Source organism: Festucalex cinctus, chromosome 11 (assembly GCF_051991245.1).
Source record: "Festucalex cinctus isolate MCC-2025b chromosome 11, RoL_Fcin_1.0, whole genome shotgun sequence".
Lineage (NCBI taxonomy): Eukaryota > Metazoa > Chordata > Actinopteri > Syngnathiformes > Syngnathidae > Festucalex > Festucalex cinctus.
In genome coordinates, this window is record NC_135421.1 from 21,798,912 (window position 1) to 21,815,172 (window position 16,261).

General features: G+C 39.9%; 1 protein-coding gene across 2 annotated transcripts in view; it reads left to right on the plus strand.

The window, feature by feature from the left end:
- Nucleotides 1-16,261, plus strand: part of thsd7ba (thrombospondin, type I, domain containing 7Ba) — a 213,015-nt gene that overhangs the window by 174,039 nt on the left and 22,715 nt on the right. For both annotated transcript variants that reach the window (XM_077536062.1, XM_077536063.1), the window contains 5 exons: nucleotides 4,882-5,015; nucleotides 6,181-6,334; nucleotides 12,176-12,320; nucleotides 13,053-13,168; nucleotides 14,995-15,112. In XM_077536062.1, the coding sequence (XP_077392188.1) occupies nucleotides 4,882-5,015; nucleotides 6,181-6,334; nucleotides 12,176-12,320; nucleotides 13,053-13,168; nucleotides 14,995-15,112 (667 nt within the window). The remainder of the gene's footprint in view (nucleotides 1-4,881; nucleotides 5,016-6,180; nucleotides 6,335-12,175; nucleotides 12,321-13,052; nucleotides 13,169-14,994; nucleotides 15,113-16,261) is intronic.

Below are 16,261 nucleotides of genomic sequence, written 5' to 3' on the forward strand. Positions count from 1 at the left end.
TCTGTGATGTAACTTGTAGGTTGCTTTACTTTTACTCTTCTGTCTTGTAGTTCATCCCAAAACACCTCGATGGGGTTTAATTCTGGAGAATGTGCCTTTTTGTATCATTTTTAAATGCATATCACTTTTCAGGTACCTCTGGCAGTTGACTACTTTTCAAGCTATACATCGGATTTGGAATTCTTGACTTTGAATTAAAAAAATAAAATAAAAAATAGGGTGTTATAAAACTTTTGACCATTAGTACTATTTTTTTTTCAATGTGACATCAATTGAACTTGAAGCAAAAAAATTCTACATCTCTGTAAGCTAGTCAACTAATGCTCATATCATTGTTCTTCTCTTCCCTTCCCAACCTGGGGCTTGTCATGCACTGCTAATACGGACATCCACCCCAGGCTCAGGTCAGTTCCATTCACTCTGTACTTAAAGTTTGCTTTAGCTAATGAAGACAAAAGTGCATGCAAGATCTGTCCAACTCGCACATGCTCCTGTGACCCCGCGCTGTCTTTGAAAGAACAATAGTTTCGTCACAGAGGGCTCGCTAGTCGGCTGGAAAGGATTTATGTGGGCGTACGTTTGGGTAATACTGCGCCCGCTTTTCCACTGGAGGGAGTCGGACTGACATTTCTAAAGAATTCCGGCTCTTTGATAGACTGTGAATAGCCGGTGAGGCATTTCGGAGCGAGCTGCGAGTGACTTAAGTGCTTCATATCATCCGTGTATTGCTTATCTGAAGAATACGCGCATTTCAATAGCGTGTAAAAGAGAAAATGATCACAGACCAGACTCCATATGTTCCTCTTCCATCTGCAGTTTATGTCAGATCTACTTGGGAGCATATTCTATAGCAGAGGCGGCCAAACAACTTTTTATCTCAAGGGCCATATTTGATTTTCAAAAAGGACACATGGCTGAGTTAATTTGGCGATGAGGTAAAAAAAAAAATATGTGCATGTAAATTTATAATTAAGACATCAATATATAATTATTTTTAATGTGTTTATATATAAATATATTTTAAATAATTTTATTTAATTAAAAACTCATTTTAATTCATATAATTAACTTAATATTTAATAAAATAAATACAAATATCTAGTAATATTTTGCACATTTATCATTTACCGTATTTTCCGCACTATAAGGCGCACCTAAAAGCCTTCAATTTTTTTCAAAAGCTGACCATGCGCCTTATAATCCAGTGCGCCTTATATATGGATCAATATTGAGCCGCAACAGGTCTCGCTGTCAAGACGCTATCAGTGACCCTGCACGATCGGTGACGCGCATGCGCAGAAGATCCCGCCATCTTGGATCGCTAGCTAATACTAAATACTAATACTTTACCTCAGAGAAAATAATAAAACAGCTGTTTATTCATTTTGGGAGTGAATGGAGTTGTCAGAAAGCTGGTTTGTAATCTATTAATAAAGTTTGACTGACCTATCTGACTGTTTTGTTGACATTCCCTTTAGCGCAGCACCATCTAATGGATGCATAACGTAACACCAGCCTCTATTGTAGCGCATTATATATGAAAAAAGTTTTAAAATATGTCATTCATTGAAAGTGCGCCTTATAATGAGGCGCGCCTTATAGTGCGGAAAATAAGGTACAAGAAATTCAATAACTATTTATTTAATTCAATGAAAAAAAAATAAAAAAAGGTTATAAACACCATTCTTATTAACTCATTTGCTCCCAATAACGTGTAAATACGTTTTTTTTTTTATGTTCAAAGTGTCCCAAAGACGTATTCACACGTGTTTTTTTTTTGTTTTTTTTATGCTAGAGCATACAGAAGGCTTTGATCCAGCCTCTCAACTGCAAAGAACGGTTGCAGAAATGGTAGTTATTACACAAACGGCCAGCAGGTGGCAGCAGAGCAAAGGAGATCAACCAGGGCCATGTAGAAAAAAAAAGCTCAATTACTTACAATTTTAAATAGATTTGCGAAAACTGATGAAACTTAGCTCTCTTCTAATGCTAATTGCTGCAAAACGGAAACAGATAGAAACATACTTTTTTTTTTCTCCTGATGAAAGAAGAGACATTAATCTTTCTTTTGATAGGTTCCATGCTTTTATAGCCATAAAACACAATATTCTGTGGGCCTTGCAAAATCAGTCAAAATCCAGTAAAACAGCCGGGAGCGAACAGGATTGCTTCTGTGAAAATGGCTGGGAGTGAATGAGTTAACCAATTTTAGGCAATAAATTTGACAGGAGTCTTGATACTGTAAATGCTTGGTGGGCTGGGTTAAATAAAAAATGCAGTGGGCCGTATGTGACCCCTGGGCCATACCTTTCCCACCCCTGTTCTATAGGATTCCGCTCCGTCTGTTCTTGTGGTACTGCCCGTGCGGTTGACGTGATTTCACACTAAATAAATGCTAATGGTCAGCAATAGTCACGTTGCTGAAAGTCATTCTTTACTTGGTGACACTGTGGAACGACGTGCTGCCACAGAAGTGTTGGCGCAAGCATGAGAAGCCTATTTGCCAGTTTACCCAGCAGGGGCATCTGCAGGGACAGATGGGCGATGATGAGGGTGTATAATGGGCATCTGTGCAGCCTGGAGGGGAAGCAATGCTCAACAGTCATCCCCTCTCTACTTTACACACACATACAAACACACGCACACACCTACTACAGCTTGTCATAGCCTTTTCCACAAATTGTTCTCTGGAGTCTACCTTCCACTGCAGCCGACTATTACACGGTTAGAGCGTAAACGTGTTTACAGGAGCATGGCGCCCGCTCTTCTGTCTGTTACGTCAACGTTCCGGACTTGCTGTCTCAGTCGACTCGAAAGTGAATAGACAACATTCGCCCTCACCTGCGGGTGCTTTTTTACCGTGATCATCCATTTAACACACCACGCAGCGCTCTCATTCTCTAAATTCACCCTTGAGTGAGCTAAATGTTTTCCTATACACTTGTAGGATGGGCTTACTCTATATTCCATTACACGTTCATCTGCATTTGGGCCCTCTTTGTGTAGCTTGAAACCTACCTAACCTTAACGCAGTGCAAGAGTGTGGTTATTATTGAGCTCAATGGGAAAAACATGCCTATAATTTTGTATATCCCATCCAGAAATTGCTGCTTTCTCACCTTTGTAGGTAGCAGGGATGGAACGATATCAAACATCACGATACGATAATTATCACAATATTGTGGGGAGGTTGACGATATGGCCGCTTGCTCCTCACTAGGGTATCGGGGGGTGCTGGAGCCTATCCCAGCTGGCTATGGGCAGTAGGCAGGGGGACATCCTGGACTGTTGGCCAGCCAATCGCAGTTAAAAGGCAGCGATTGCCGGTTTCGAACCCATGACCATGTGCTTTGTGACTTCATGCTCTAACCACTCAACCACACAGGAAGAACGGTCACAATATTGTAAAAAAAAAAACACACACACAAAAAAAAAACACGTGTTTTCATACATAACAGCAATGCATATAAACCACCTGCAATCTCTAATAACAATATTGAGGTGCTTACTTGTTAATGCACGCACACATTGAGTTCCTTCACATATTGACTTGCTTCACAAACATATTATGTTCCCCTTCATCTGACAATTAGCGTATATTTTAAACGTAGAAGGGCCAAAATATACCTAATGAAAATTAAATTGCACAAAAAAAAATAGCCACCAGAGGGTGCTACAACTGCATAAATGGAAATAAACTTTTTTTTTTTTTTTTTTTTACAGATGTGTTGCTTTTAAATATTGTGAACATGACGACAACGATATTGTAGCAGGATATCACGATATTGTCCTTATCGTTACATCCCTAGTAGGTAGCATTCATTGTATATTATATATGGGTGTCCATCCTTTGCTGCATGTAACACTCTGTAATGTAATAATCTCCTGAAAAATTAATAACGTCTGACAATGTAATAAAATTTGCACTTGATCAAAAATTGAATAAAACCAAATAATGTGGTCATTTCACCAATAATGTAATAAATAATCCTGACTGATATTGTAGTAAAATTTTTACCGATAATGTAATGCCTTATTACATTATTGTCGATTTATTCCATTTTCAGGTGGGTGTTTTTTGTTTTTTTTTCTCTCAAAACTGATCATGTAAAACTTGAAAGATAATGTGTGTTCATTCAGTCCAAACTTAGACATTTTGTGTTTTTATAATCTAAGACTGTTAAATACATTCACAGCAAAAATCAGAGTGCTAAAATGTTGGTGTTAAATATGCCAGAGTTGATTTCAACCCCCAAAATATGTTTTAAACTCTGATTTAAATGGAGGTCAGTGTTGGAGTCATTTGACAGAGTTGATTTATTTAGTGTTAAACCAACTCTGCAGAGAGTTAATCAAAGTATAAAGTGCTAAGTGTTACTGTTAAATGTACCTGTTTTTTTTTGTTTTTTAAGTAATGTTTTGTTTATGTTTTTTTGGCAAACAATGCAAGCTGTGTTACGTTCAATGCTACATCAGCGTGTTACTGTTAACTCTCTACTCCCATAAAGTTTGGAGCAATATAAATCGAGAACAAGTGTTACAGTTTCAAATGTAGCATACTGTATATCATATATAATAATATATATGAATAATGTAAGAGGGTATTACATTTTTTGTAAAAAGAATATCAGTCAGGATGTTTTGTTACATTATTGATAAAATTGTTACATGAATTTAGAAGTTAGTGCCAAATTTTATTACATTTCTTCGCTATCCTGTAAAAAAAAACTTCTGTCCATATTTATTTATTTATTTTAGATTTTTCGTAAAAAATGACAAAAATGGACGTAAGTGTTTTTCATAGGACAGCGACGATTGTCAAGAAATTATTACAGTGCGACACTGCATAATCCACTGTCTTTTGTCCTTGCATGTGTGCAGGTAAACGAAGCTGTGCCGTGCCACAGTGAATGCAGCAAATACAAGTGGCGGATTGAGCCCTGGTCCATTTGCACCATCAACACTCTGGGCGACTCGCCATCCTGCGGGGAGGGAGTCCAAAGCCGCAAGATCAGGTCAGTGAACGAGTGAGCCTTGGCAGAGTGTTGGAATGGCAACACCCACCAGGGGGGTTGCTTGGATTGGCTCGGGTCCTGGTGCTCGCTGTGCCAAGAGAGAACATTCAGCGCAAACAGCTGCCTTCTAATGAGTGCTACTTAAAATAGGCAAAGCAGTTAAGTGTTGATCCACCGTGAATATATGCACGGATTTTATTTATTGGACTATGCACCCATGACAAGGCTGGATTCTAATGTAAATCCAAGTCATCCGTTTCAGATGTCCAAAAATCTCAACACAAAAGTACTTCCAATGAATGCGAGGGTTGACACTGATTCAAGATATCACTCATGCGCATTGGATGCTTTGTGTTTCTTTTACAAAAAGATCTCTAAAAGAGCTCAATGAACCCGAGAGAGCCAATGAAAAACCTCCTTTATATTAACTCTTTTACTGCCACACGTTATTAAAAAACAACCCCCAATGCCAGCGGATTTCGAGCATTATAACTAATTTTTCGAAGCAAACAGAATACTATGGGTTTTTTTTGGGTTTTTTTGCTACATAAACAACATGGGTACCACATGAAAGATCGCATTCCATTCTTTCATTAGAATAAAAGTATGTTTCTACCTAATTCCGTTCTTTATTAATCACCATTTGAAAATAGGTCATTTGAGTGACATTGAGCAAAAATTGAAAAGAAAAGATACATTTTCTCCACAACAGTGCCTTTGATATTAATATTTTTTTGTTTAGTGACGCTCTGTCAAATTAGGTTTAATGTTACAAAGGCTTTGATCATTCACGTCAGCCTTGAAAAGGTTCTATTTCATCAGATTGCGTCATGTTTCATTGTAATTCGCAGCTCTAGTTAGGGCCCGAGCAGCTACCGCTGCCATCTGCTGGCCATAGTTAGTGGGTGTTTTTGATTTCACAACTCATTGACCCGGCTGCGCTGCACTTGGACGTTGCACTGACCACTGATATATTACCCCCCCCCCCCCCCCCCCAAAAAAAAAAGAAGGTGACGTCACTTAACGTTTATGGCGGCATACATCGTGATTTTACTAAACGTTATTAAACGTTTTTGGCGGTCAAATTGTAGGTGTATTCCAGAAAGACCTCGTTAGGAGTACCCTGGAGACTATCGTAATATTTCTACATCTGCTGTTTTGCCAGGTGTGTGAAGAAGGGAACAAGTGGGGAGGTCAGCAGTGTGGAGGACAGTCAGTGTGATCAAGAGGAAATGCCACCCAGAGCACAAGTTTGCTTTCTGGCCTGCCACAACGACTGTGTCATGTCGCCCTGGGAACCCTGGAGCAACTGCCCACTGGTAAGAAACCAGATTTTTGCTTATCCCACTTATGCTGCACCATTCCTGGGTAAAACTGCTTCCATTTTCCCGGGCCGTATCTCCGGAACGGTACATCCTACCGGGGAAATGAACACATCCCCGGACTTGGCTTGACAAGACCTTTCCAATGGTGTATGGGCCTTGGCGGTCTGACCTTCCTATCCCCGGATACAGGGGGGTACACAAGACCCTTGCTTATCCCACTTATGATTTACCATTCCTGGGTATAACTGCTTCCATTTTCCCGAAACGGAACGGTACATCCTACCGGGGAAATGAACACATCCCCGGACTTGGCTCGACAAGACCTTTTCAATGGTGTATGGGCCATGACAATCTGACCTTCCGATCCCTGGATACTGGGGGGTACACAACACCCTTGCTTATCCCATTTATGACTTACCATTCCTGGGTAAAACTGCTTCCATTTTCCCGGGACCGCTCCTCCGGGCCGCATCTCCAGAACGAGAAGTCCTACCGGGGAAATGAACACATCCCCGGAACCGGCTTGCTCATACCTTTCCAACGGTGTATGGCCCGTGGCAGTCCGACCTTCCGTTCCCCAAATACTGGGGGTTCACCCCAGGCCTCGTTACCCGCCTCACGATGCACATTTTCTTGACACCCCCTATCTCTGGAACCATAGGTCCTACGGGGAAAATGAACACATCCCCGGAACCGGCTGGGCCTCGGCTTTCCAACGGTGTCGGTGCCGAGATACAGGGCCTGGAAGTCGGCCACACCATTCCCAGGCGCCGGAGGCCTGCTACATAGTTACACACTGAAGTATTTCTGTGGGATAAATCATATTGCATGATCTTCATAGTAACAAATCCAGATGTGTAAGTCAAACTAACGGACTGGAAATAAGCATTACCTTTTTTTTCTTTTCTTTTCTTTTTTTTCTGGGAGGTAGCAGTAATAATAACCACCACATTTGATTTATAAGTTTTAATATATAGCATTTGTATTGAAAGTTAAAAATTACAATTTCCCCTGATATAATGATCAAGTAAAGTATAGTAAGCTATGGTTTGTCCCCCAAAGAATTACTTGGACACACATTGAGTTTGTTTTCGTTGGATCTTCTGTAATAGGGTAATTATGTATAATCAAATCGAAAAGCTGAACAACACATTTACATTCTAATTAGACATCAGGGAAATGTTTGCAATATAATATGCTATAGAATTAGATCACGCTCTCCGGGTGTCTGGAATGAAATTAGCATTTCAAGCCATTGCATATTGCGCATTAAGCCTTGCACTTACTGGTGCCAATATGTACAGTATGTTCTGTTTAGATGTGGAATATTATACCACCTTGGTAGAAGTCGGCCATTGCGGGCTATGTAATGAGTTCAAGATTCACATTTCCCTATGTAGACGTTGGTGATTGGACTTTTGGCTCATTATTGACTGTTTTCCTTCGTGTTTGTTTTTGTTTGAAACGCAGACTGTGGTTAGCTCCTCTCCTGGCCTGTGTCTTCGCCAGCTGTCGAGCGTGTTAGATGTGGTCTAAATGAACGGGGGCAACTGTTTCTGTTTAGTTCTTATGGCTTATCGTCACTTGTTATGCAGCGGAGCTTTTTGTGAATGCCAGCCTTTCCTGACTTCCTTGTTTTTTGTTGTGTGCGTGTGTGTGTTCAATATTTGTGTCCAGCTGTCCCAGTATTCAATTGTTACTACAGGAGAACGTTACAGATAGAGCCATGATGGAAAAAATATTTATATGTACCGTATTTTCCGCACTATAAGGCGCACCTAAAAGCCTTCAATTTCAAAAGCTGACCATGCGCCTTATAATCCAGTGTGTCTTATTTATGGATCAATATTGAGCCGCAACAGGTCTTGCTGTCAAGACGCTATCGGTGACCCTGCACGATCGGTGACGCGCATGCGCAGAAGATCCCGCCGTCTTGGATCGCTAGCTCATACTAATACTTTACCTCAGAGAAAATAATAAAACATCTGTTTATTAATTTTGGGAGTGAATGGAGTTGTCAGAAAGCTGGTTTGTAATCTAGTAATAAAGTTTGACTGAACTGTATGACTGTTTTGTTGACATTCCCTTTAGCGCAGCACCATCTAATGGAGGCATAACGTAACCCCAGCCTCTACTGTAGCGCCTTATATATGAAAAAAGTTTTAAAATGTGTCCTACATTGAAGGTGCGCCTTATAATGAGGCGCGCCTTATAGTGCGGAAAATACGGTACGTGTATGTGTATTATGTGACGTATTAGTAAAAAAGTCGGGGCACGTTTATTTAAAATTTAGGTTTAATTAACACAAACCTGCCCATAATCCTCTTCAATCGCTCATTTAATTCACAAAAAAGGTGCTCATTTATTACCCTCATTGATTTGCAGCCGCAAACCGTGCCGTCAAACTCACCACCAAGCCACCACCAAGAGAAAGGCTTTAAATACTTAACAAAAACTAACGACTGCAGTTACATCATCTTCCAAAACTCGATTTCAAAGGTCTAAGAGCCGAGAATGATGCAATAAAAAAAAATGAAAGAGCTGACTAGACTGTGTAATAGGTGGAAATGTATCTGCACACAATTATAGCTTCAGGCTGACGGACTTCCTTCTGCAACAAAGCATGGCAGCTATCGATTTTCAACAAAACAGACCTACTAAAATCTCACCTAACTTTTTTTGTTTTTGTTTTACTCACTTTTGTCAGACTTTTATTCTTCAGGCGATATAATGCTGCGAGGCTTCAACAATATCAAGAGGAGGTGGCATTACACAACAATTGTTATGCTAGGTTCAGACCGAGCAAGAAATAACGCGTCGCTCCGTGTGTCTCGCGTGCTTTTGTTCGCAGGGGAACACAACACGCTGGTTGCTTTGGCTAAATGTGCTCTCTAGGTTGATGGTTCAATAGCTGTAAATAAATCAATAAACTCAACAAATACGCCAACTTCCCCACTCCACATTCTCCAATCCTGCTGCTTTTTGTCTTCTTGTTATGGTGAACAAAAACAAAAGCACAACACGTTAATTTTTTCTCCTGCTCAACCTTCTCTATTAACGCAAAAGTCTTATTTCTCTCAAATATTGTTTACAAATGTGTCAAAATGCAATAATCATGCTGTCTAAGCAGCATTATCAGGTGGATGCATTATTTTGGCAAAGGAGAAGTGCTCACAACTAGATGCATTTGTGAAGCAAACTTGGTGTTGGACCTTTCACTTTCATGCATGAAAAATTGGAGAGAAAAAAAAAAGTGTTTATATTTTTGTTCAGTCAAATAGGGTTCAAAGGTTATCTCTGCTCTGGTAGGTTTGGTTGAGAAATAGCTGATGCTTTTAATGTAATTGCACCTTTTTCTATCATTCACTATTCATTTTTATTTGAATTCAGGCTATAGAACGAGCTAAATGTAACGCAAAGCAAATGTGTCTGAGAGTGATGCTACTTTAACTGTTTATGTATTGCAGCCTAATTGTATGATACTTGACTTTAATCATTCCACGTTATTCAGAAGCAGCCTATTCTTTGAAAGCTCTTAATTTGTCAACAACAAAACAAAAAAACAGACTGGAGGACGTGGTGTTGTCATGTACAAATAGATTTGTGTGTTTCGGTGACGGCTGGTGTGAAAACCGCTGTTGATTAATGAGCCTCCCAGTGATGAGCCTCATTAGGAAGTGACATTGATTGAAGTGCATGTTCTGATGAATCAGGACCACAGGGGCGAATAAAGATGGAAGCAGAGACACTTTCTTTTTCCTGCCACTCTCCCGAGAGAGCAGGTCTGCCATATTCAGCATTTCATATAGTCACTTCATTTGTTGGTGACAGATTTGTAGTGCTACTTTTAATTGCTTGCTCATTGCCCTCATGTTAGCTTTCGAGCTTTAAAAACAGTCCACAGAAAAGTAAAACAAGATTGTTTACTCAAAGAAGAGCAACAGTATTTGTTTTTGTTCAATCCTTGTTATTCTTCACCTAGATTGTGCATGGGGTTTCGAAGTTCACATGCAGTATGATGTATTTTTATTTTTATTGAACCATAAAAACATGGTGTGATTGTCAAGAATGAAGCGGATGACGACAAAGAAGGTACACCAGTACAGAGACAATGTGAATATTTTGAGAGTCTGTTGATCGCCCCATTCTCTGACTGTGCCTGTACTTTACAGCAACAGAGACTCTCCACACTTTGCTTTCTAGTCTATATGAAATTAGAACTATTGTACCAAAGTGGCCGCCTACAAACCGTTTTTTCATTTGTGCTTGGAGCAAAAATACATTTTTAACGGGAAATATCATGTCCAACTTCACCGACAACTTGAATTTTGAAATGGTCAACCGCTAATAAAGTATTTGGCCAATTATATATATACTAGGGGTGGGAGAAAAAAATCGATATCGCAATATATTGTTGCGTCTCTGTTGCAATAAATTATCGATACACTGACGATAAATATCGATGTAATGTGTCCAGTTGTTGCAGTGTTTATCACTTTAATTTGTTTCTCTTTACAATGTTTACAGTTAAAACACTAAGAGGCAGTGAGGCAATATGCAGAACTTTGTACATTGTACAAAGTTTTGGCATTAAATAAATGCATAATTAGAGATTTTCCTTTTTAGGGGCATTTGTTGGCTTTTTCAGTCACATATCGTGATATATTGCTAAAAAAATTTCTGACAATATATCAAAAATCGTAGATATTGTGTATCGTGATATTATCGATATCGTGAGCCAAATATCGCCACAGTATCGAATCGTGGTTTAGCCGTATCGTCCCACCCCTAATATATACCATGTGACAGGTCCGTCAGTTTCAGTATGCGGCAGGCCTAACATGTTTATAATGTTACATTCTTTCATGTGAACATTTTATATTTTGGGATTGGAAATACTGACCTGAACAATTTCAAACTGAATCGAACTGGGGAGTCATCTTCATCTTTAGCGTAAAGTGATACTTAACTCATTCAGCCATTTTCAGCATTAAAAAGTTAATATTTTGTCCAGAATTAATTTGATAACTTTTCATGTACAATTAGGTGATAACGAGTTATGAAAACTGATTTTTTACATCAATTTTTTACATCACCTGTGCTGAGGAATTAGATAACGACCAATCACGACTCACCTGTTTTCTGGGTTTGCTCAGCCATGACTGGTCATCATTACCTTCTTTCTTCCTCATCAGTTGACGGGCAAAGTGGAGAAATGTGTTTTTAAAGGTATGAATTATTCATGAAAAATAACGAAGTTATCAAATTAATTCTCTGCAAAATATAAACTTTTTACTGCTGAAAAGTGTCTCTTTAAGATCACTGACATTATTTGGCTTTTTGAAATTTAATTTGAAATTTTCTTCAAACTGTTGGCATAGATAGCATTTTCATCTTAATACATTGGCGACACATCTTAACCCATAACCATTGTGAGTCAGTTTAAATGTCTGAGTAATAATTGATGTATACATCTAAGTTGTTGTTGTTATTACCCATCCATCCATCCATCCATCCATCCATCCATCCATCCATCCATCCATCCATCCATCCATCGCTTTTCTTGACTGCTTATTGCTCACAAGGGTCGCGGGGGCTGCTGGAGCCTATCTCAGCTGGCTCTGGGCAGTAAGCGGGGTACACCCTGGACTGGTTGCATTGTTATTGTTATTATTATTATTAGTAGTAGGAGTAGTAGGAGTAAATAGGAATAAACAGGCAGAAAATGCATCATTTCCATCTGTCATGCTGAAAATAGAAAATAGTATAAAATGTAAGTCAAGTGCTGTCGTGATGTCACATGTTTGTGTGTTTGTTTGTGCTCCGCGCATGCAGCAATGTGACCGAGGCTCGGAGAGAAACAGGAGCAGACATATCCTCCGCCTCCCTGGCGTGGGAAGCGCAGCCTGTCCCGAAACGGCGCAGTCAGAAAGTTGCTCCCTCAACAGCACCTGCTTCACTTACCAGTACCAAGTCTCAGGTAGGACCATTTTATTTGTACAACTGTGCTATGTGTACAGAACTCATTTGTATTGCTATGACGTTGACTTGGCGTGATTGTCAGTGAAATAAGAAACAAAAATATGGCACTCCCAGGATTCAATATTTAGCCTCTAACAAATAACCTCCATGACCATTGTTGCAGCTGAAAAGAATATTCAAGAGGGTGATTCCACCCAAACAAACTATCATTGGCCGGCGGAGGCCTCTCTCCAACGAGCTTAACGACTGCTGTGTTGCATCCCAAAAGAGTGATACCGTTTGTGGCTGGGGCGTGCCTCCAACTTCAAGGATAAATGATTTGGTTTTCCACACCAGCACTGAGGTTACAGCTGTTCTATTTAAGCCTGCGCATGAAGCTAATGAGCTCGGATGAGAGACGAAACATCTTCGAGCTCGCTGGTTGCCAACTGTTGTCACCAAGGGACCCGCATATTCATATTGTTGCCAAGTAGCGACCCACTTCTATAGACATTAAGAAACCGAGCGGTCTAGACAACAAACAGCTCCGCTTTGATCGGCTCGCTGCCCTGAGAATACTGTGACCTGGATGAATGCAAGTATTTGCAGGCATAGTAACTGTTCGGCCTGGCTGAATGTCAATGCTGAGACACTGTAGTCATACAACGTTGCTTGTTTTGGACTTCTTCTTTTTTTTCCACACATGCTTTCGTGCAGGCATTTCTTCAAAGTGTGTGTGTGTATATCACAGAATGGAGCACATGTCGACTGAGCGAAAATGCAATCTGTGGTGGAGGTGCCAGGCAACGGCTTCTCGACTGCGTCCGAAGTGATGGAAAGATTGTGGGCTTGAAAGAGTGTGAGCAGGTAATCTTTAACATGTAGTTCTTAACTCATTCACTCCCAGCCATTTTCACAGAAGCAATCCCGTTTGCTCCCGGCTGTTTTACTGGATTTTGACTGATTTTGCAAGGCCCACAGAATATTGTGTTCAATTGCTATAAAAGCATGGAACCTACCAAAAGAAAGATTAAAGTCTTCTTTCATCAGGAAAAAAAAAGTATGTTTCTATCTGTTTCCGTTTTGCAGCAATTAGCATTAGAAGAGAGCTAAGTTTCACGAGTTTTCACAAATCTATTTAAAATGGTAAGTAATTGAGCTTTTTTTTCTACATGGCCCTGGTTGATCTCCTTTGCTCTGCTGCCACCTGCTGGCCGTTTTTGTAATAACTACCATTTTTGCAACAGTTCTTTGCAGTTGAGAGGCTGCATCAAAGCCTTCTGTATGCGCTAGCATTAAAAAAAACGTATAAATACGTCTTTGGGACACTTAGAACATTAAAAAAAACATATTTATACGTTATTGGGAGTAAATGAGTAACAGCCAACTATTCAGTGACAGTCCGATATGAAAATTATTTTAACTTAATCACACTGAGCTTGTGGAGGTTTCTACAAGTACTCTCACATTCTGAAAATGTTAATGTCTGATTAATTGAAGGTGCTTAATTTTTCCCAAGGCGTGAAAGTGTATTATTATCATTATTATTATTATTATTATTTTTTGTAATCTGTGCCTGCAATTGGCTGGCATCCCATACAGGGAGTTCCCCCGCTTCTTGCCCAAAGCTAGCCAGGATAAGATCATACTAGGCATGAGCCGATTACTGGTTTGACGGTTTACCATGGTTTTAAAAATTTAATTTAATAATAACCTCTAATACTGGCTGTCATCGGTAATGGGTTGAGCACTTTCAATTTTTGAGGGGGCGTCTAAGCAGCACAATATGATTGGCTGCTTGCAAAGTTGAGTGAACTAGATGCCTTTTTAAAGTTAATTGTCTCCAATTAACTTTTTTCTCCTTCTCCAGAGGGAGGGAGTAAGACGACATAGGCACTGCAAACACGTTGCTTTTTCTCTCTGATTAATGTGCGAAAAAAATAAAATAAATAAAAAATCTGTAATAATGCCAGCTGGTGCTAGTTAGTCCCAAGGACCACATGAGTTGCCCTTGGGTCTGTTCTAAAAATAGTGCACCAGTGATACATTTATTTATTTAAACTTAACATGGGACCAAATACTCAATATTTTGTTTAAAAATAAAATAGATTGTTCAACGGAAATAAATGCTGTTTTTAATTCATCAAATATTTTTTTAAAAAAAGGTCATTTTCAAGCTGTTCGTTTTTGCTCACGGTGATCATACCATCAGAATCTAATACCGGCTGGCCCATTCCTAGCCACGACCCTATTATGGAAAAGCGCTATAGAAAATGGATGGATGGGATCCCAGAAAGGATAAAATTGCCCACTGGGTATCTTCACATTCATTTCAGGTGAAGATCAGCGTTAGCAACGTTTGTACCTCTTGTCTCAAACAAACAAGGTGCTCTTGCTTTCAATAATTTATACATATTGCGTCTATTCATGTTTCATGAGGCAATTTGGTCTCAAGCTAAATTATCTGCAGCAGCCTCTGCTTTTCTCAGTGGTGTGTTTAAAATAAATTGTAAACGGCTCTTGGTCCCAAATGCACCGTTCATTTCTCATACATTGTGTCGCACCAAAAATGAAAGGATTTATGAGCCTCAATGGAGAGTTTGAAATGTATATTTTACACAAAAAAAAAAAAAAGGTGTGTTCAAATGTTTCATCGGTGGAGTTTGGAGCTTATTGCCCCTTTTGTCGTACAGCTTGGACTGGTCAAGAACTGGACGTTGGTGGAGAACTGTGTGGTCGACTGTCCGGTCAGCTGTGTCCTCTCGGAATGGTCACCATGGGGACAATGCTCGCATACCTGCGGCAGCCAAGGTAAAAAAATAATAATAATAATAAAATAAATAAAATAAAAAAACAGTGAGAATTTCAACCTGATGGACAGACATTGCTGATCACATTTGCAAGGCGTCATTATCTCCTCTATACTCAAGTATTCCCCAACATCCTGCATGAATAGATTTCAATGTGTTAAAAACATTAAAAATTAAAAGACACAGAGGGACTTTTTGCAATCTAGCACCGTGTTTTCCCATTTTTCCTCGTCACATACGTATTTGCTTTCCGAGGTCGTAGTGAGAGAACAGCAGGTTGATTTCATCTCAATTTTAGAGAGCTCACCTGACCCATAACAGCGCTGTTAATATTTCAGTGCGACTAAATAAAATATATATCGGATTCTTGCAGGGTGGTTTCAAAAATGCAATTAGAGATCACCAACCTGTGGCTTCCTTTGAAAGAGATGTGTTATAAGCTCATGCATTAAGCAAAAGGTAATGATTTGAACCTGGATCCATGCATGGCTTGCCGGGGCTTCGTAAAGCCACTCTGCAGGAGAGAAACCTTGTTATTCTTTTAATTGGAAAGACTCACCGGCATCTTCCTAAGTTCATTAATTTTAATTTGACATTGGTCGCTCTTGCCTCCGCTCGGAGAGGTTCCCAGCCAAGCATGCCGCAGCTGAGGATGTCGACTCACGTCTCGCGACTCGGTCGCCGCTACCGGCCAGTCTGTCAGCCTCCACGAGGGATTTGTGTCATCTCGCTTTCAGAGTGTGATGATCAGCCATGGGAGCGTTTGTCTGTTCTGTTTTTGAGAGTTTGTGGCATTAACAACCACTTTTTTTTTTTTTTCGTCTTGACCTCAGCACTGATGAAGGTCCTGCTCAGATACTGAACTGTTCTCTAACGAGCAAACCCTCTCGGGCCACTCCTTTCTTTTCAGCCATTTCCCAAACTTTTACGCTCACAAATTATTAATGAGTCCCTCGCACGAAACACTTGTGTTAGGAGACTGCGAGACATGAGCATTAATGATGAAACAGAGGAAAAGTGCTGTTGAACTAATTCCTCTTTGTCTCTGGCAAAATGTGTCGTGAGGGAAAAGCGTGGGCACAGCTGCCTTCTTTCTTCTGAATATGCATTATATCAATCTTTGACGCCCATTTCACGCCGCTCGCTGTGT